The sequence below is a fragment of the Amblyomma maculatum genome, chromosome 5 (genome assembly GCF_055883805.1).
Source record: "Amblyomma maculatum isolate TAMU_Amacu chromosome 5, ASM5588380v1, whole genome shotgun sequence".
NCBI lineage: Eukaryota > Metazoa > Arthropoda > Arachnida > Ixodida > Ixodidae > Amblyomma > Amblyomma maculatum.
In genome coordinates this window covers 118,462,288-118,484,551 of record NC_139348.1, presented here as the reverse complement: position 1 = coordinate 118,484,551, position 22,264 = coordinate 118,462,288, and the positions used below count along the sequence as shown (strand labels likewise).

The 22,264-nt window shown below is 43.9% G+C and overlaps 1 protein-coding gene across 5 annotated transcripts in view; it reads right to left on the bottom strand.

Moving 5' to 3' along the window:
* Nucleotides 1-22,264, bottom strand: part of LOC146189318 (pseudouridine-5'-phosphatase-like) — a 33,829-nt gene that overhangs the window by 2,410 nt on the left and 9,155 nt on the right. For 2 of the 5 annotated variants that reach the window (XM_084604169.1, XM_084604168.1), the window contains exons 2-4: nucleotides 16,107-16,325; nucleotides 15,210-15,442; nucleotides 13,002-13,205 (exon numbers count right to left, since the gene is read on the bottom strand). In XM_084604169.1, coding sequence (XP_084460295.1) covers nucleotides 13,020-13,205; nucleotides 15,210-15,442; nucleotides 16,107-16,325 — 638 coding nt within the window. In that variant the 3' untranslated portion in view covers nucleotides 13,002-13,019. Of the gene's footprint in view, nucleotides 1-2,744; nucleotides 3,055-3,093; nucleotides 3,435-12,780; nucleotides 13,206-15,209; nucleotides 15,443-16,106; nucleotides 16,326-22,264 lie in introns of those variants that run through there. The other 3 variants (XM_084604170.1, XM_084604171.1, XM_084604167.1) reach the window with 3 other exon arrangements.

Sequence of the window (22,264 nt, the reverse complement as noted above, 5' to 3'; positions counted from 1 at the left end):
CAGAGTACTGAATACACTTCGGTACAGCCAAAGTCTTCATTTCTATGAATCCCGGGGGAAAAAAAAGTGTAAAACATTGAGAAGTGGGGACAAGAAATATTTTATCTCCAACTATGTCTTTTTTTTTTCTGTTTAGGTAGCACTGCCTCGGTGCTCAGATTGCTGAAAATAAAGGAGTGAAGAATACTTAAGCTTCATTGTATTGGTTTTCAGTTAGGTGAGCGTGCTGCAGCAAGCAGCTTCTGTCTGGGAGTCATTTTGCCATAGAAATCCTAGAAATCATGCAGGCTCATAAGGCAATGAATAGTGCTTTTTCGTCTTCTCCACTATCAAAAGCCTGTTGCTCTTATTGCCATGTTGCAACGTCGACCAGGAACAAAACGTAGCCAGATTATTTGCCCTTAGAACAGATACTGCCATGCAGATGACAATTTCCACCGAATCCATGCTTTCCTCAAACTGCCCAATCAGAACTCAAAAATAAGAAATAAAACTGTCATCACTTGAACTTCTGTTAACACCGGCATGACAGGGCCTTCACATGACTGGAAAGCCTATGTTGATGTGACAACATTAAAGCTCCATTCTCTGGAAAATCCGGTGCTTCTATTGTCCTGAAAACAAAATCATGGACAAGTTTTAGGCAGTTGGTAGGTGCTAGGTGACATGGCATTAATTCGTCAGCAGGTTCTTCAACATTACAAGCCCGACATATGCTCAGTTGGCAGGAGTTACCAATTTGGGCAGCTCCTTTGAAATGGAAGAGTGGTCTTTCACCTAATGCAGTAGCTTAGCACTGTATGTAGAGTTGACGTGAGATAACTCAGCCACAAATGAAAGAATTTGTGGTTAAGCGAGTCGAGTAACAAAGTAAATATGTGATAGGAGCACACTCCGTCGTGAGTCCGCAGTTTTGAAAGCTCGGGTGGGATGTCCGTCTTGCCTCCATCATAACTTTGGAAGCTTTTACAGCCTCTGCACAGCACATATTCCACTGGAGACAATGCATTGGTGTCAACCAGATGTAGAAGTTTTGCACATTTCACACTTCTTGGTTAACTTAGGAATGAGTTTCAGCTTTCCCAAAAGAAATGTCACTTTTAAGTCATGCTGTGTTCACTGTTCCAAACTTATGGGGAGTGCTAAGCAGACAGGAAGTATGAATACCCGTGGTGTACTGGAGTGGCCATAGACAAATGGTAGGTCTGCAGAGATGTGGCAGTTCACACTGACAGTGGCACGTGGCAGTTCACACTGACAGTGGCACCATGGTGATGGTGTGGTACTGTTGAGAAGGAGCCATAGAAATGGTGATTCCGAGAATGGCTGGAAGAGTGTACCAAAAGCGAAGGGACCCCATTCTTGCTCATGCTGACATTCCAATGCAGACCACGTAGAAATGGTCTTCAAAAATGTTTTTTCTTTTTTTTACACTCCAGCATATAATGTGGTGCGACTTTAAATAACTTTGTGCACTGAAGATTATTCAAAATTAGCACTTTCTCCCGAGCTGTCGCTTGTTAACCTTGTGATAACATAAAAGGAGTGAATCTAGCAAGCCAGAGACCCTAGCCTGGCTCAGGGCCACACCCAAAACCCTAAGCAGAGCTCTCGTCTAGATAGCTAATACTTTAGCACCTCCATAAAACCTGCTATGCCCCAACAAATAACCATGTTCAAAACTGTACTATATATAAATGTTAACTTCAGGAAATTTTTGACATACTTTGTCATGATGTTGCCTGATGATTTTCGTAAACCTTGAAGGAGTTGTCGAAAGGCCTACATAGGCCAAACAGGGTGCTACATAAATGAGAGCATAGGGGAGCATGAACGTGCAATTGGAGATAAAGATATTACGACAAACTTGTCTGAGTATTGCAGAACATGCAAACATGTCTTCGGGAGCTAAAGATTTTTGGCAAAGTGCCATTGCATGTGAAATTGTCAACATGTTTTTTATTAAGAATGCTGATAACTGTGTTAGCGATGTGTCAGTGTGTCTTCAAGAAATTAATTACTTTTTCAAATTCCGTCCTTTAGAGCATTTTTATAGCCTGTGGTGAATGTACAGTCTCGAGCAAAAGTTGTATACAACACTCATGCAGTGACAGAGCTAAAAAAAACTGCATCGAGATGCCATCTAGCGACAGCGTGAGGGACAGCGACATCGGCACATGCATGTTGACAAAATGAGGCACCGTCACTATTGTCTAGAGCGCCGCCACCGGTTGAATGATGTATACCACTTTTGCTCACGACCGTACATTACGCACACACATGACGTTTCTTACTTATGCATTCTGCATTTGGAAAGATCAGTTGGTAGCCTGCGTTCATCCTCTGTACATGTCCTTCTTTTGTGTGATGTTTTTCGTACAATTTGCCATAGCTTCTCAACACTGACCAACTCACCTGACAACTCTTGCTATGGTATGTGTCTCTGCTAAACAATTTAACACTGAATTTTGTCTCTCGTGCAGTTTAAATTTTGGTTTCATAAACTGACCTATAGATGAGGTGTGTAAAAAATGTTTCGGTCAAGTGCAGCATGAGACCGTGCAATTTAACCGCTGCCAGCTAGGCCGTCGGCTGTCATTTCATCTCTTGAATCTGACTAGCTTAGGTGTTGTAGTGGATTAAATTTATATATTAGTTTTTTTCTATGCCATGATGACCAAACCACTTCTTACAAATCAATCACAACCGTTGTTCATTAGATTAAACAAAGCAAAACAGCACCAAGAATGCATTTATTTAGCTGTCATAGAAGTGTACCATATGGTGGTTCACAAACCTCAATGTCTAATGCATGTGAAAGATGAAAACAATGAAGCAAAAACCTGCCGTCTATTCTTTTTTCCCTACATGACAGCTATGAAAGCACGCCCACCCCCACACATATGCCTCTCCTTCATTGTTTACTATAACCTGCTCAGGCTGCTTGTAAGATGCTTTTTATGGCTTACCCCTGTGGAGGTTAAGGGCTCACCAGAAGTAATCTAGGGCACTGTTCAGTAGCAAACCGTCTGGACTGGGCTCTGTTGGCAAAGGCTGTAAAGCATGAAATAATCAGCCTTATACTCCATTTCACGAGTTCCTTGAAGCCCTGTGGAATCTAGAGACATCCCCAGCCAGTCAGCAGGGTGCAACAAGTGTGTACCTCTATGCCTCATCGTCTGCTTCTGGCATATGCAGATATGGTAGGAAAAAAGTGAAAATGGGTGCCGCTTAAATACCAAACTTAAACGGAAACCAGGAAGTTTTAGAACATCATACGCACACTTCACTACACTAAAGGCAAATATATTTGTGGGACGTTTAGCTACATGTCACATCTGCACTTTAAGTTCACCATACACAAAGAGTTCAGTCTAGTGGCGCCATCTGATGCTTAAAATAGAAACCGCTGAAACCAGCATTTTTCTTCGGGCCTAGAAGGGTCAGAAATGTCGCAAAAAAAAAAAAAAAAAATTGTTAGTGGATTCACAGTCAAGGAGAGCAAATGAATGCCCAATGGTTCATTTATAACCAGCAAGTGCACAGGAAAACATACTAATAAAGATGAATTCACTCAAAAGTGACGAACCTCGCTTTGAATTGCACCAACATGTTGTAAACGCTATTTTAGTGTATAGATGAGAGCCAAAGAAGCTCTGAAAATAACATACTTAGGTAAATGTGTTTATTTAAATCCAGCTCGTGAAGATAGCAAAAATATGAACACTCGCTTGCATTGATAACACCCAAGTTTTTCCTTGAGCAATGAACCTGGCCAGTGTAGTGTTTCAATTAAAAAACCATAAAAATAAGATTTTACCCCACGAAATGAACAGAAAGCAGCATGAGCACATTATGAGCTATCTTTCCATACGAGGGGAAGCAAGCTAGTCCGTGGACAAGGAAATATGCAAACAATGCTGCCAAAGTTGTTAAATTTTTTTTTTTTTTTAGGCCTCTTGCTCAGCTTGCCATTTACTCCACTCCAGGAATCTATTCTGGTTACTACACTCCTGAAGTATACTCCATGTACAGGGTCGTCTACTTCTAGCTGTAACATGATCACTGTTTTCAAAACAATACTGCGTCAGATGCAGGCACATTCCGAAGCAAAGTGATATAAGCACAGAGGGACCCGGCAAAGGTGCTTCGATGACTGCCACTTAGCTTCATTGAGTGGCTGGGTCGGACACAATCGCGCTTTGAAAGCAGTGATCATGTTACAGTTAGAAGTCAACGGCCCCGCACATTATTACTTCAGCAATTCACTATGCTGCACTCACAGAGTCGACAACACAGAGTCCACAAAGTCGAATCTACTTTACTTGCGGAGTTCCTTTCACTCCATGCAACTTTTCACTTTCATTCTTTCCACTCGATGCCATACTCATTTCTCATAAGTGGTGAAGAAAGTGTGTCAACTCGGTCTTACTAGTAAAGCTTCAGAAATGGTCCACAAGGAATTAGGGCAGAAGGTAAACAACAAAAACAACAAAAAAAGAAAGGCATCAACTGCCAGCTCCACAGAAATGTAATATGGACCAACCTGTAAAGGAAAGAAGAAAAAGGACACCCCATGCGGCACATAAGCAGGCTTTGCAATGCTTCGCAAAACTGACTTTAAGCATAGAGTGCATTGCAAAGTGGTGAATTTTGAAAGTATGCAGAGGTGCGCTGTACTACACTTTCAAACTATTTTCACTGAGCGTGCCACACAGCTTGATACGACCCTCCTTTTCTTTACGTTTCGCAGCTTGAGAAATTGAAAAGAGTGTAATTTTCGAAGTTTGCACAGCATTAGAATTTTGGAAAAAACTGCACCACCTCCTCGATGAAGGTCGCACTGCACACAAGCAATTGTCATTGCTGTTACACGTGTCTGGTGCATTTGTTTATTGGAGACACATTGATGAGATAAGAGGGTATGTTTACAGGAGAGGTGGCTGTGCCTCTCGGCGCATGCGCTGCTGTTTGGAGGGTGGGGTTTGCCAAAACCGAAAATACTCAACACCACTCTTAGAACCGAAACTAAAGAAAACCACACACACCTCTCCTCACTCAAATTGAGTCACCACCAATCTTCGTAACAGTCAGGCAGACAGTGACGTCTCAGTGGCCTCTATGGTGGTCCTCATAGTAGAGTATCACGAGATGAGAGTAGCTCAGGTGTACCATAGCCGTCTGGAGCACCTGTTGTGAGCGCCGCTTGCTGATCGCTGGTCTGGCTGTCTTCGAGAAATAGTGGGAGCAGCGAAGACTGGAGATGATTGTTCGGCAGCTCCGCTGTGGAAGCACTGTCAGGAGTTGCTTGCTGTCTTGTAGTTCGAATGTGATTTCAAAGCCTTCGCACGACTCGTTTGTCCGTGCTGATGAGTCAAGACCGATGACTGACCTGTTTCACGACTATTGCTTTCATCCACACGATGGTTCACCTGTGAAGCTCTTTACGTAAACGATTTAGTTTTTACGAATATGTAGACAGTAATCCCTTTCCTCCTCCGTTAGCTGGGAGCTTGTAGGCATAAGGTATGCCAATGCGTTCAGAGTTTCGTGGCCAAATGTCATCATGGCGGGTGTTTGCTTTGTGCCGGTTGCGTGTTGCTTTAGAAGGAATTGTGCCGGTCGGCAAGTGACAGGGCTGTCTTTATCTTTTATAAGCGCCTGCTTCCATTCAAAGACCATTCGTTCCACTTCAGCGTCATTCGTTGCAGGATGATATGGAGCGCTTGTGACATGTTTCACTCAGTTTCGTTAGAAAAATTCTCCTGTTTCCACTGAGACAGAACACTGTCTATTGTTGGCAACTATTTTTCTTGGCACACCGAAGACTGCAAAAAGATTTCTGCACTTTTTAATTAGGTGCTTTGGCTGAATGCCCACTATTTGTCGTACTTCAAGCCATTTGCTTCAAGTCAGTGCTCGCAATTTCCCATGCTGGGCTGCTTCAAGAACAACAGATAAAATCTTCTCCTCGCGTGTTAGATCTGCTAGAGATGAGGATGAATTGAATTGCACATTCCAGCATCAGCACGTTGCCAGGAAGGAATGGCTCGTTGTCATCTCCTTGCAGCGGCGGTATGCTTAACACATTTGCGTTCTAGTTGCACCTGCCTTATCTTTAACCCATTCGCTTCTGCCGCTTCATCCGCGTTCCGCGCACTGCCATCCGCGATATTTTTTGAGCGCATGGCGCGACCGAGGTCGCTGCAAAGAAACCGCAATAACTTGCGCTAGAAAAGTGAGAGCGTAAAAAAATTAGTTTTATTTTCCTCTCAAAACACACACACATTTTTTAATTAGAAATTCTTTCGAGTATGATAAATCTTAAAACACTCTGGTATGTGAAGCTTGACGTTGCATTTTTCACACTCCCAACAGCTTTCAATTCTCTTCCCCTGTGTTTTGCAGACCACACATCTTTGAGATGGATTTTCTTTCACAGCATTTAGGAGTATCTGGCGAGGAAAATGAGTCCACTCAGAAGCTTGTAGCCGCATCGGTGATGGAGCTACAGCTGGTTTCCCTCTGCGCTGATATCCTGGTAGAACAGTTTCTTTGATGATCTGTTCGACAAGGTCCACCTTCCAATCTGTGTAGCATATTCTTTCCGGTCATTTTTTGGAAGAAGATATAGTAGTTATACACAGCTAAATACATAACGCAAACATTTTCCTGTATCCTTCGGCGCATCTGCGCATTATCGAAAATGAAGCTAGCTGTTGATCATGACAGTCAACGCTTCCTCCCATGCCTTTATTACAGTCAAGCAAAACACGAGGTTTTCGGATCGGTTGACCATCTTTTGTTTTTTTTTCCCCCCGAGTCACTGAAGTCTGCAGCAGCGTGAACAGTGGAGAGCAGTGTCACTGGTTTTATGTCCTGCCATTTTACAGCCATGATGCCATTGGAAAAAACAGTGGAGCACTCACCCCGCATTAAGTTTAATTTCTTGAAATCTTTCGGCATGTTTTTTCGGTGCAGTTTCACAGTGCCAACAGCATTGGAAAATTATACTTAATTGTCCGCAAAAATGGTATGGCCACTTGGTAGGTACTCGCTCGCAAGATCAATAACAATGGCCTCGCTGCACAACATTCCAGCTGTCGCAGGCGAATTGTCGGTTTTTCCAGTATAAATATCGCTAAACTTTTAGGCAGTATCCACTGGTTGATTCGCAGATCTTGTAAAACTTTATGCCAAAGCGTGCTCTCTTCGACGGGTTGAACTGCATAAAGCAAAGTCGGCTTCGAAACTTCATGAGACTCTCATCCACTGCCAACTGCTCTTCTGGATAATAGGAACTAGAGAAAGCTTCCAAGACATACTCTCTGAGCGGAGCTTCCACCGCTTATCCCCGTTGGCTTGGCCACTACTGTCCAAGAAATGCCGGTATTAACAAAGGGCTTAATAACGTTGACTTGGCATCAGTGATGGGAAGAAGGGTGTGCTAATTACTGATCTGTGTGCCCAATGTGACTAAATTGTGTTTTTCTTGACTTGGCTCATAAGTACACAGACAGCGAAGAAAACCTTCATCTTATCTGGTGTGGTGGGAAACTAAGAACAATCAGGTGCTGAAACCTGTTTCAGAACAGCAAATGCATTCGCTTCATCAGCGATCATCTGCCAAAAGTCTTCGCCGATCAAGCTGTTGAACGACGTCAAAGCTGTTGGGTTTGCAGAGGGCTAAATGAAGAGTTCTTTTCAGCATCACACACAAATAGAAGGGATTCAATCTCTGCCTCCATGAAAGGCTTGCCTCATGTCGCCATGCTCGACTCAGAAACGTGGGCTCAAAAAAGACTTTTCTCCTTTTAAGTACCGTATTTACTCGCATAATGATCGCACTTTTTTTTTTAAAATACTGACACACATTTCGGGGTGCAATCATTACGCGGGGTAAATTTTCTACAAAAATTTTTTGAGCACCGAAAACGCAAACAAGCTGCAGGTCAGACGTCTTAGAACATATATCTCGATTACAACCAAAAATAAAAGCTGAGTAAGACTTACCTTCGCAATAAACACGCACATTAAGCATCACATGGAGTGCACAATGCCTATTTATTTTTTTTTGTCAGTACTCTAATCAAAGTCTGAATCCTCGCCATCCTCGCTTTCACTGCTGCACGACTCATCGGAAACGGCAGTGTCGTCGCCGGGAGCATCTTCACAATCCCACAGGAAGTCATCTTCCGTTCCATCCAAAGCGTTAGATATGCCTGTCTTCTTAAAACTCTTAGCCACTACCTCGTCGGGGATACTGCTCCACGCTTCTGTGATCCACGAGCACAGCATCTCCACGGATGGCCTTCTAATCCTTCCGCTCGACGTCAAATCATGCTGGCCCATCGCCCTCCACTCAGCATAAAGTCGTCGAACGTTGTCCTTGAACGGTTTGTTCAAAGACACGTCGAGAGGCTGCAGCAGCGAAGTCAGGCCGCCAGGAATGACTGCAATGTCCGTGCGCAGCTCTTTCAGCTTGGCACGCACGCTGTCCACAAGGTGACCCCTAAAACTGTCCAAAACCAGAAGCGAGGGAAGCAGAAATGCTCCTGGTCTTCTTCCCCAAACAGTCTTGATCCAGCCGAGCATCAGGTCTGCAGTCATCCACCCTTTTATCTGTGCACGTATATGGATGCCACGGGGAAAGTTTCCCTTCGGAATAGTCTTCCGTTTGAAGATCACGTATGGTGGCAGCTTCCGCCCGTCGGCCGTCACAGCAAGCATGACTGTGCATCGCTGTTTTTCTGCGCCAGACGCCTTCACGAGGACGCTCCGAGCACCCTTCTCGTTCACAGTTGTATTCCGGGGCATGTCGAACGTCAGTGGAGTTTGATCGGCGTTTCCAATTTGCGACATGAGGTAACCGCATTTTTCGCGAAGCCTAGTGACGAAGTGATGGAAGTCTATCACTTTGCTTTCATACGCGGCTGGGAGCCGCTGGCACAACGACGTCCGCCGCCTCAGGGAAAGTCCATTCCGTCGCATAAAGCGAGTTGTCCAACCGGAGCTAGCGCGGAAATCCTTTGCTTTGCGGCGATTCCCAGCTTCCTGGCAGTTGTGCGCGCCTGCGTCTGTATCATTTCTAATGACACTGCACAACCATCCTTGCATAGGTCCCTCACGTATTCTAGGACCGCCTCCTCAACACGAGGGAACTTGCCCGTTTTGGGTCCACGGGAAGCCCGCCGTGTCTTGTTCGTAGCCATCAGCTTCTCGCGCTGCTTCTTCCAGTAGCGTATCCTCATTTCGTCCACGCCGAAATGCCTACCAGCAGCGCGGTTGCCATGCTCCAGTGCATAGTCGACAGCCTTGAGCTTGAACGCGGCGGTGTAACTGGCATATCGCCCCATGGTGAAATGGCGTAAACTCGCACAAAAACACAAAGCCCGCTACGACGCTGCCGAATTGCAAAATGGCGAACACCGCAAAGCATGGAATCATGGGAACTCCAATGTTACTAGACTAGGTTGGGAACTCGTCGGAATGCATTCGCTGCGGGATGACTGCAGATCAACCACCAGGCGGCTCCATGTTCGGGGTGCGATCATTATGCGGGGAATTTAAAAAATGGAATTTTGACCTCAAAATTCAGGAGTGCGATCATTACGCAAGTCCGATCATTATGCGAGTAAATACGGTAGTATTTGAGAAACTTGCTGACTATCTCCAGTTGGTGCAAAAAATAGTAAACAAAAACCAGAAAAACTTTCATCAGGCGCCATCTCTAATTTATTAAGATAACTAGCGGTTTCCCGTCGAATGGCAGTTCGCCATCTTTTGCCACTTCGGCCCTTTCACTACCAGACGGCGAATTGCCGTCTTTTGACGCGAATGGGTTAAACAGGGTCGAAGTTGTAAGCCAACAGCTTTAGGCACCATCGCGTCATGCAAGGGGATAGAACTTGTGAAAGCAACTTCTACGACCCTAGAATGTCGAATAATGGCTGATGATCAGTGATGATCGTCACACGTCTTGCAGTTATATATTTCTGGAAATGGTCAACAGTGAATATTACTGCAAGTCCTTCTCGATCCAGTTGCGTATAATTTCTTGCTGCTTTTGCCCAGCATTCAGGACGCAAAAGCAATGGGCTCTTCCGCTCTCATTCCGGAGAGAATTGTCTCCATTATTGGGTAGAAAATTGCCGGTGCTACTGAGATCCCGAATCGAAGTCTTCTGACTGCGTACAGTCCATTCACGGTGTTCACAGTCAGTACTTTTGCTCTGTTTTCAATGACTGGGAGCGGTTAATAGGCTTGAAAGATGAGAGAGTGGTGGAATTCTTGGGTCTAACTCAATGTTAACCGGTGGTCCCGCGTAGCAGATGTCTTCATCAAAAAACTTGTGCATGCTTTTCAAGCAGACAGCATAGTACTGTGTGTTCCGTTTGCGTTACGTCACGTGTTTGGTTGACGTCTTGCATACGTAAACCAACGGCCCAGAATACTGCACCCGCTGCCCTCCATGACATGCAGTGGAAGGTCGCAATCCTTTGACTTATGCCGAACTTGTACTTCACTAGTGCCAATGAGGCTCAAATACTCTCCTGATCACACGTGAAGGTTCAAGTCTGATGATTTCAGCAGAAGTGGAGGTTTGCACCTGAAGTGGAGCTTTCCTTACCGATTAGTGAAAATGCTGTGCCAGAGTCAACCTCAAACTCCGTCTTGCCATTAACGCGTAGTGGTAGCATGAATTTTAGGGATGCTTGCAAAGCTCTCGACTGTATTCAGGTCCTGTGCTGACCTCTTTGGTGAGTGTACCATGCTTGTATTCTGGCTGCTGGAACATGAGCTCTCTTTTGGGGAACAGACGCTGTTGATGAGCTTGATGCGGGTGCCGCAGACAAAACGGTCGCGTAACATGATATCCAGGAGGAGTGAGGTGCTTATGGCGGCGGGCGGTGCCCGAACGCCGAAGTTACAATCTGCGGTCACTTTCCGTAAAGCAGCAACGCAACCAACAATAGACTCGCCTGGTTGCTGGTCCAGTCACTGAAATTTACAGCGACAGTAGAGCTCGGATCGGCATGGATCATAATGAGTAGCCAAGGTTTCGACGATCTCTTTGTACGGCACTTCACCTAGGTTCTTCGGTGCGACCTGCGTGTGGATGGTTTTGAACGTCTCCGGCCGCCTGCACAGGGTCAGGAGCAAGCTTCACTTTTTGTTGTCGGCTGCGATGGAATTTGCCACGAAGTAGAATCCAAGGTGCTGGATCCACGACGCCCAGGACTTTCTCGAAAAATGCTCGATAGAGGCTTGTGAGGACGTCATCGCCAGTTGATCACACCCATTTCTTCAGTGGGCTTTCGTTTGCCCCGTCGCCACTGTTACATGCGCCTCGTGTGTTCGTTTATTGATGAAACTGAGAAGATACACGGCCATGTTTACAGGAGAGGAAGCTGTGCTCTCGGGGCATGCGCTGCTGCTCGGAGCTCTAGTGGCGGGTTCTTGGCCTGTCGAAACCGAACTCGCAAACACCCCCATGGGTGGAAGAAGGCAGCTCGAGCATTTTGGAGCAGCTTTGGGAGCAGTAATAAAGCCATTTTGGAGCAGCTTTGGAGCAATGTAATTAGAATTTTGGAGCATTTGAATTATGTTTTGGAGCAAGTTTCTAAGGTCAAACGCCTTTGACAATTGTAGTTTTCTTTTACCAAAATACAAGATCTCCAACCTGATATGTTTTATGCAAGTTCAATGCCCTTGCAACTTTGCACTTATCACTGACAAGACAAACAGCCAAAGCATATAAAGATATAATATAACACAGGCTGACCTAGCTCAGCAACAACTTGGAACAGACTCTAGCAGAACACTTGCTGGCACCTTGTCGGACCAAAAGCGTTTGCCTATTTTGGCTTGATATTTTAAAATGTCGAGTATACCACTTCAATGCACTCAAGCAGTACCACTAATTTAGAGTTCAGATTAATGGGCACAACATTTGCACACTCTATCTTGTGCGTATCCTTTTCGATCCTATGTCTGTGTTGATAAATTCCTAAGCGCTGATCAGTAGTGCCTTCAGAAAAGAGATGGCACTGAGGACTAGCCTTTTCATCCATAGGTTTCTTACTTCACTGATGCCTGCCAAGAGTTAATCATTCTTTGCTTTAGCAATGTTGGGACTCATTTTCAACCTCCAACACTCTTGAGAAGCTTCCTAGTGGTTGACACGTTTGGCGTACCACCCCATAAAGCTTCACATATGATTTTGTCTACCGTAGGCCTGACAAGCTTGTCACTGAAAAAAGAGGCTCGATGGTGAAGTCTTGTTTTCACAGCAGAACGATTAGGATAACTCATGGAGCTTTTGCAGTCAGACAAGTTTCCTAGTGGCTCACAGTAGTTTGCGCTACCTGGTTCGCTTGCTGCTCTTGCTTCTCTCTCCACCAAAGATTCAAAAGGCTGGGAGGGTGTGCTATGTCACATGCATACTGCATTTCTTTTTGCAATTAATTCCCTCCAATCGCCTGTGGCTTATGCTAAATTTACTTGTGAACAAATATTTATTATGCTCTATGCTTCCCTCCCTTGCAAAAATTTTATTTGTATTAAGCCCAGTGCAAGATGCATTATATCTTTACCCCTGGTGCTGCGACATTGCTCCCGTGTTCTGCTAAATTTGATGGCAGAACATAGAGGCAGCCAGTTCGGAGCAGTTTTGGAGCAATATTGTATTTCAGAGCAGGATGGAGCAGAGAAAGCAGTTTGGAGCATTCTGCTTCGGTTTGGAAGCAGTTTGGAGCAAATGGAGCAGCACTTCCACCCCTGCACCCCTCTTATAACTAAAACTACAGAACACCACAACTGTCTACGCTACCGGCTTAAGTTTTATATTTTTTTTGCCATATGACCAAAATATTGTTATCTTGGTACAAAGCTCTCAACAGTGAGATGTATTATGTATTCTTCCCGCACACAAAAATATTTCCTGAACCATGAATTGATGTGTACAGCTAGTAAATTGTGTCCCAAAACAAAAGACTGACCGTAAGAGCCCAGATCCCTCAGTCACAGTGGTTGTAAGGTGGTAGGCCAAACAATTCGGGCTTGAAGTCTTCCAGGGAATTCAAACAGAGTGTGGCATCCTTGCGCGAGTCTTCGTTTACGCGAGGGTCCGGCACCATGACCACTTGCATGCCAGCTGCCACCGCGGCCTGCACACCGTTGGGCGAGTCCTCAAGCACCAGCACCTGCAAAGAGAGAAAACAGGCAGGTGCGATCAGGTGCCACACATAAGCAGACCCCAGGACTGCAACTACGGAATGCCCAAGACGTGAATGTTACCTACCTAAGGAGCAGGGGGTGAAAATGGAGCAATAGCATCTACTCTTGCAAAGCACAAGAAAAGTTTCATAAATATGATAAGATTATAGATGACTTCACGAAGCCTTCATGAGAATATTTAGCCAGGCTTTGAAAACTAGGGATTACATTGGAAGGTCGAAAGCAATCTAAGCAACTTCACGAAAAGTATGTATATTTATTAAAATTTTTCATACGATGACTGGGTGCAACATTACTGCCTGTAGGTAAGCAGTATTTCACTGGTTTCCATAATTCTACAGAAATTTCAAACAAGATTCCACATTCATTAGTTAGCAGTTCAAGGCCAAATTAAATAACTTTGCATACATGGTGCAACACTGACCATTGATTATGAACTAGTATGCCTAACCAGAGCAGGTAGCTAAGCACTGCTAATGACCACAGAATAATAAGTACAGTACGTAATGCAGGGTTTAACATCCCAGACCTGCCCATCGGTTAGAAGAGACACTGCAGCGGTAGGCTCAGGATTACTTTAACCATCAGGGGCACCAAGCCATTTGTTACACTATACTTCAAACATTTCTTTTTTCTTGAAAGCAGCCAACTGTAATCGGCACATAGCAGCATTTTTTAAAACCTGAGCGAACAGGAGCAAATAGAACAGTTCCCCTGAAACTGTGTCATGTTTGTTTGCTCTAATAGAATACTGCTCAGATACTGTAGCATGTTTTTTCCAAAGGCAGGTATTTTCAAGCACCAAAAAATGTTGGATTAAATTATGCATGTGTGAAAGAAATCACACTGCACAATTTTCTTCACAATTACAAGAATGCATTTAAGACTATACAGTTGTTACCTGCTATACCAAGCAGATATCACATTACTAGACTTAATTTTCCGTTAAGTGGTCCAAGCTTAAATGAGTGCATACTTAAGAAACCGCAACAAGCGCCAACTTCAGACACCTAAGAGGGGAAGCAGCTTTGAAAACAGACTTTATGTTAGTATAATGCTTCTGAACTTAAGAGAACAAAATTTCAGCATTACAGATCTAGAGAACTGTTGCATTTGTTCACATCTTATTTTCTACACTTCGTAGAACGCCTACAGACTGCAATGAACAATATGAACCAGAAGACTGCTTGAATCTTCATCGGATTTCTGAACACTTGGCGCGCATCATTTGATTGTGAAAATGTAAATTTTTTTTCCCTGACAGAATGTTTCTGGTTGTCACTTTTTGCAGCATAGCTGTCACAATCTCGTGTAAACAGTGGACAATACATCATACTGAGAATCCACGTCAACCTCAGAACATAAAGGCATCATTGTAGTCAAATCCAGGGACTTAAACAAAACAAATGCTCCACAAACCGAGCAACAGCCCAGAAAAGTAGTTTTCAGAAATACAAAGCATTCAAAGCTGACTCCCTCCCTGTTTGCTTCTCCAGAAGGCACCAGAACTACAGCCTTTGATTCCATTTTCAATGCAGTTTCGAATTAGGCATTGCTCGACCATCTCGCCTTTTGCCTGGTGCTGTTCTGACTCTTTTCTTCGTATAGCATACTTTTCAGAAGCTTATACCAGCTACCTGTAGTAGATTGGTGCCCAAAGAGGTCGCATATGCTTCTGTAATGTCCACAGCATGGTTTCCATCACTGAACAAAGTATGTCTTGTAGAGACACTACAAACGGCGCCCAAAATCCTTGACTACTCGTCTCTAACATCCATTGCAATGAATTTGATTGCAACACCCTTTAGAGAGGTCTATAATTCTGGTCGCTGGTGGCTTTCGTTTGTGGCCACTGTAACGTCAATGCCAAAAAAAAAAAATTGGAAATTGGAGAGCTACACACAACGAATTCATCCACAAGCTATGCACGCAGCTATACATATAGCATCTAAAAGGGCGCTCCAACTTACCTTCTCAGGTGACGGCCGGTCTTCAAACCTCGAGGCAGCCACGAGAAAGATGTCTGGGTGTGGCTTCCCACGCGCCACTTCTGGCGTGTCACCACCGCAAACTATGTGGTGGAACTTGGCGAACAGGTCCCCGTGGCGGCTGGTCTTCAGGGCAAATGAGTCTCGCTTGGAGCTGGTTGCCACGGCGATTGGGACCCCACACTGGTGGAGGTGGTTCACAAGCCGCTCGGCCCCTGCCAGATACAAGCCACGAATGGAAGGGCTAAATCTGATTACTCATTTCTAAAAAGAAAATGCACCAGTTCTTTTTTTAAAAAGGAAGTAAAATGAAAGTGAATAGAAATGAACCACCTGACAAACTTTTTTTTCCTGTTAAAAACATGAAAGTACATAAAAATAACTAGAAAACTAAAAACATTTATGAACAAAAAGGGCCATTTTTTCTGCAATCAGCTATCCATAAGACTATCTGCTTCCAGTGAACTCCTTGCAAATAAATGCCATGGATGAACTTCTTCTCTTATGCTGTTTCGGTCCCACAATCCAAGCAACAGCTCGACGTGTAAGTCTAGTATAGGTCATGTGATACATAAAAGCTCCAATGTAGTCACTGCTCTTGGATTTGTCATTCTGGTTCTTGAAGTAGGATGGCCCAAGTATAGCAGTAAATTAGAACCAGGAAGCACCTACTGTGCCACACTTTTTTCTATTCATGCTAAAGACAAAGTTTGGCTGTTGAAACCGAAGCTGCATGAGAGGAGTTCAATATTAAATTATTCAGTGACTATAGGAGAATAATGGTGATCCATGTTTACTAGTGCTGAACACACCATTGAAAAGATGCGAAAATGCAATTATGATTCACTTTCCAGACGAAATATCCGAGTTACCGCTAACCAGGCATGAGCTTGGCAGTGGGAAAGAGCTCTGCATGCATCAGGTGCAACTCAGCCTCGAGTTCCTCCACAGTGACAGGCAGCTGAAGACGGTCAATGATGAGTCGCGTTGACTCAGACCCGACCGCGCCCATGACCGAGGCCTTGACCTCCCAGGTGTAGTCCTTGCCATAGCGACTCGTCACGCGCTGTGTCGCCTCCGTGTACAGCGTCTCTGTGTCTGCAAAAACAGGGAAGAAAAAGATCATTGATTACAATGGATAAAGTGATAAATGCTAGTCCATCCAGTGGCTGAAAGGAGCCAAGACTAAAGAGATGGGAGGGAGGAGAAAAAAAGGGCGGAAGGCAGCGATGTTAACCAGAAAAAATGAATTTCGGTTGGCTACCCTGCACTGGGGAAGGGGAATGGGGGATTAAAGGGGGAGGGTAGAAGAGGAGAGTAGGTGAGAAAGTCACAGTCTGTCAATCAGGCTAGTCTCTCTTAAAAAGCGAGATGGGAGAACCACAGAAAAGCAATAGACGTAAGCATCAAATAGCCAAACGATTTAAGACATACAATATATTATATGTAAGGTGTCGGACATAGGCTAAAATGGGAGAAAACAGAACAGAAGCTTAGTGAGGAGGTCTGAATGATATTTGGGTTTGTGGAGACATATCCCTGGAATATGGAGCAACCAACCACCCTGTAATTTTAACTACGCACGACGATATTGCAACAGAGGGTAGCAGAAGGGGGGGGGGGGGGGGAAGGGATTGAGGCATTCATTCATAAAAGTATGAATTTTCAAAGAATGCAAAAAACATTTATGGCAAAAAAGTAAAGTGGCAGGGGAGCAAAACACCCCTTGGCTTTGCGTACCTCTGGTCCATAACAAATGCAAGAGAGGACAAACAAAAAAAAAGATTGTACAATGCAATACAGGTGATTATGAATGCATACATAGAAGATATGGATGGGTACACAGACTCGACTGATAAGATGGTGCTGAATATGTGTGAACAGCATGACTTAGCTGTCTGTCAAAGTATTCCAATCGCACAGTAGAAGTGCGATTGGAATATAATACGGGATGTATAGAGCCTGCACTCCAAAATAGATCATGCGTTAGTGTCACATAGGATGTACGATAGGCTAGGGGTCATGAACCTGGACGACTATGGATGCAGAAGTCTAAGGAAGTGATCACAAATGTATCAAGGTGAGTTTTAGAAGAGAGCCAGTGTAGGAACTAGACATGATGAACAGTAAGATGAGAATTTTTATTCTGAACATCAACTAGAAAAAGCAAACGAAACAAACTGAAGAAGTAATTTCTAAGGATAATAAAGCAGTATCGACTTGCACAAAGTTAATGAGACTGTTCGAGCTAGAGCTAGCTAAGGTGCGAGTCAGGCCAAAAAGGAAAAGATGAAAACCCTAACCCAACAAGACCATAGAGAAACGTCAGAAAGCTTTCAGGGAGCACTAATGTCCCAAGCGCAGGAGAAAACCAGATGTGGAAAGTAGAAGGAAAATGAGAAAATTAGAAGGTGGTCTCAGTGGTTGCCAAAAGTAAGCAAAAAGGATAGAAAAACAGCAATAAAATTCTTAATAAGAATTCTTAATGAGTAATAAGACTAGCCCAGAGCAGACGTTCACAGTTACAATTCCAGGTACTTGGCTAAGAGGAGAGAATGCAACAGAAAATTCAAGCATAATGACAGAAAAATTTAAAGAAAGAAGAATCTGCATTCCATCGGAATATAGGCTAGTTATTGTAATGGCTTCACTTGGATAAAGAGAGTGGGAAATGATTTAGTGGAAATTAGCGCTTGGGCCTTGTACTTTTGCTTGCTGTGCTATGGAACATCAAGGGTACGATGACTAAGTAGGATGAGCATAATATATAAGAAAAAAAGGGACAATGCTGACAAACAACCACCCCACAAAAGTGGCGTCAGTGATTTACAGGGTGGTGATGCAGATGATGGACAGACTGCAGGAATGGGTAGAGAAAGAGGGGTGATGGGGCTGCTACGAAATGGGTTCCATAAACAAACAAAGTATGAAGACAATCTGTTTTCACTATGCAATATGCAGTGTACTGAAACAGCAGAAAAGGAACAGAGACCCCTAGGCTAGTTTTCCAAAATATGAAAGAAGCCTACGAGTGTGGTTCAAGAAGACGTGTGCGGGACATTCTGTACACATTAGGTGCGGAGTAACCAATCTTTTAAAAGTAGACAGGTGAGTATACAATGAAAAAAAAAAATATATATATAGGAGCCTGCAGAGTTACAGCAAGTGCTTATGCAAGGATGATCTTGGTCCTGTCGCTGTACATGCCGTACCTACATGGATTACATACCAAACTAGGCAGGAGCAGACTCGGCTTCAAAATTCCCCTTTTCAGCCAAAGAGAATGGAATGAACAGTTATTACCAGGACTGATATAGTACTAATAGCCAACACCACGGATGATTTACAGGGGTTGGTGGACATCTGCGGTACAGAGGGAGACAGATTAGGCTTTAAGTTTAGCTACGAAAAATCGGCAGTCATCATTTTTAATGATGACAAGGGCAACAAACATAGCATATAGATCATGCTGGAGCCAGTAGATGTCACAAGTATCTTGGGGTGTTGATAGATAATGGAGCTGAATAAGAGGTGCTGAGTAGATGTACTGGGTCAAGCACTAAGAGACAGAAAAGTTACGTGATGGAAATGGAGAGGTTGAGGAAACGAATAAGCATTTCATAATTTATTGTAAAGGGCTCTGCCCTTCAGTTCAATGCAACCGGGCAGATTTAGCCAGAGCGTTGGGATTTAAGGTGAGAGGAGGAAAAATAGACTTTAAATGGGTAGAAATAAAAAAAAGGTGGTCATCCGAACGGTGGATAAAATCAAGTCAAAATTAAGAACATGTTACTATTCACGGGAGGCAGTTTCCAGTGCACACATGAGGTCGAGAGAAGAGATTAGGAAAGGAGACCAAAAATACCAAACAAAAATGTTAAGCTGAAGTGTGGTAAAGCAAATTTGTTCTACTACCTTACCGTGAGCAAAGTCAGAGTCGCCCCCAGTGTCCATAGACACTATGAAGACAGCATATGTGGCTGTTATGGTTTTATTCCTTCAGCGCGTTCTAAGCTGCGATGTGTTGACTGCGAAGTGCATGTGCATTACACTGAATGTGTCGGTGACTGACATTGTGCGAACCCCGCCGCGATGGCTCAGTTGTTGGGGCGCTCGACTGCTGACCTCTAGGATGCGAGTTCAATCTGGCCGGTTTTCGATGGAGGCAAAAAGCAAGTTGCCTGTGTACTGTACGATGTCAGTGCGCGTTAAAAAACCCCAGGTGGTCGAAATTCCTTCCCTACGGCCTCCCTCATAGCTTTAGGACGTTAAGCCGATGTTGTGTGCAACCTTCAGTTGATCGTCGACCGCGCATTGTCCACATGGTGGCCGCTCCAGTGTTTGGTTGATAAGGTTGTAGTACACCTCAAAGCAATTCTGCCGCCTGTATGGCTGGCAAAATAGCACTTAAATTTGGCTTCACTGGTGAGCTTTGTGTGCCGCGCTGCGCTAGTTTGCTACATTATGTTTTTGTGTGTTTTCTTCCTCCCTGTGCCCATTTTTGATGAAGGTATGGTTTGTGGCTGCCGAATTTTAGTGTCCAAAAGCTACTACTTACGTGCTATCAGAGACGCCGCGTAGTGAAGAACTCCGGATGAATTTAGATCAACTGGGGTTCTTTGACGTGCACTGATATAGCAAGCTGTACTGGCGCTACTGCATTTTATTTGTTGAAATGCGACCAGAGCAGCCAAGATTTGATCCAGTGTCTGTGTGGTTTACCTTGGTTACAATTTATGTAATTGTCTGTGGGCAATAAAGTACGAGAATGAGCTTTTTATCATTATCATCAGCCAGACTAGACCCACTGCAGGGCAAAGGCCTCTCCCATATTCCTCCAATTAACCCGGTTCTGTGCTAGCTGCATCCACTTGACCCCTGCGAACTTCTTAATCTCATCCGCCCACCTAATTTTCTGCCGCCCCCTGCTCCGCTTTTCTTCCCTTGTAATCCAATTTCTTACCTTAAGCGATCATCAGTTATCCTTTCTTCGCACTACATATCCTGCCCAGGCCCATTTCTTCTTGATTTGCACTAGAATGTCAGTAACTTGAGTTATTTCTCTGACCCACTTTGCACGCTTCCTATTCCTTAATGTTACCCCTACCATTTTTTCTTTTATAGCTCTCTGCGTTGTCCTCAACTCAGGTAGAACCCGTTTCTTTAGCCTCCACGTTTCTTTAGCCTCCACGTTTCTGCCCCATAGCCGAGTACCAGTAAGACAACTATTATATACTTTCCTCTTGAGGCATATTGGTAGGTTGGTAGTCATAATCTTTGAGTATTTGCTTAATGCTTTCTATGCAATATGCCAACCTTCATCATCATCATCATCCTCAGCCCGACTATACCACTGCAGGGCGAAGGCCTCTCCCATATTTCTCCAACCTTCAAAATTCTATTAATGCTTTCTGATACAATGAGCAGTGAAGTCAACTTACAGGCCTAAATGTGAGCAGTTGGCTCTGTGTAGTATGCTTGACATTCCAGTGTTTCGTCACTCAGACACATTCGATCCTCTTCACATTTCACACAACAATTTTATTGCGGCAGAACTTCGAAATTCTCGTAATTACATCAAATCAGAAAGCCCTCATTTCACAATTGTTCACAGTATTAAAAGGTTTAGACAATAAAATGCAAAGAAGCTGATGCAATGCAATGAGAAAGAAAAGAAACAAAACATGGCCCAACTAATTTCAAGTTCTGAAAAAAAAAAAAAAAGCAAACAGAAATTGAAGAAAAGCTCGAAAAGTGATACAGTTAGATGCTATAAAATTGCAGTACTTGAACTATGCCTTTTTTTTTCTAGATGCAAAATTACAAAGCAGTGCATGTAAGTACACTAAATGTTAATTTCATATACAACAGACACATTCTAATGCTCATTTTACCATCAAGGTTTACATGATGAAGACTACAGTAAAAGCTGGCACTTGAGAAGGCCCTAGGTGTGGCAACGAAATGTTTCAAAACATAATCAATACAAGAGAAATAGTATCATAAAAAGCACAGACAAAAATTAAAATTTCCAAATCAATATGTGGCAGTATAATAATTCACTAACAGGAATCAATATGAAGATGCAAAATGCCCTATCACAGTATATGCGCTTTGCAGGCAGTGTGCAATAGGCACCAACTGGTAAAAGGTGATCGATGTGTGTTTACAGATTTGTTTGCACAGTGCAATGAGCACAGCTCTGCTGCAATTCACTCCAGCTGGCAGTTCTATCGAACATGATCCTGTTGTTTAAACAAAGTTGCTCGCGTTGCCAATCAATTGTTTTTACTCCTGCTCAATATGTGGTGCTTTGTTATATGTGGCTCGAAAAATTCCCGCTTTTTTACCAACACATCCCCTACTGTGCCAGTGTTCACTTTTAACCATTCGCTGTCTCTTCAGTTCGCACACATCTTTAAGTGGTCCAGCATGGCAGCAATCCTGGCGCCTTTTTCCCGAGCAGCTTTTAATTGGTGAGCCTCGCACGTTTAAGCCTGCTGCGTTCAAGCCTGCAGTTGCCTGCATGCCCTCTTGCAACTGTGCAGTCTTGAAGCTGAGCAAGCACATTCTCTAAGGCCTTGCTGTCAGTGCAGGAGTAGGCTAGACTTTTTCCCCTTTCATATTCTTGCAGAACTTTGGCTTTCAGTTGGCTTATACCTTATGAGCATACTTTTCCAAGGCCAGATTTCCTGAGCTGTCAACCATGTCTGCATTTGTCATAGGTGACACGCCATGGCATTCATTGTGGCCGTCCTCAATTTGTGTGTTGACATCACAATAGAGTGGCATTAGTGTCAGAATAGTGTTCAGATAGCTGGTCAAATCCCCATGCCTCGCATAGCAAAAAAATTGCACAAAAATGCTTGCATGGGAGGCTGTGTTTCTGAAAGTAGTGGAAGCTGCAGCTCGGCACAGAGGAGTTCACTCGGTCCCTTCAGATGTGGCACTTTTCGCCAGAAAAGCACCATTCTGACACCCTGCTGTGATAGATTCATTAATGAAGTCCACCGCTACAGCTAAACTGCTCATTATGT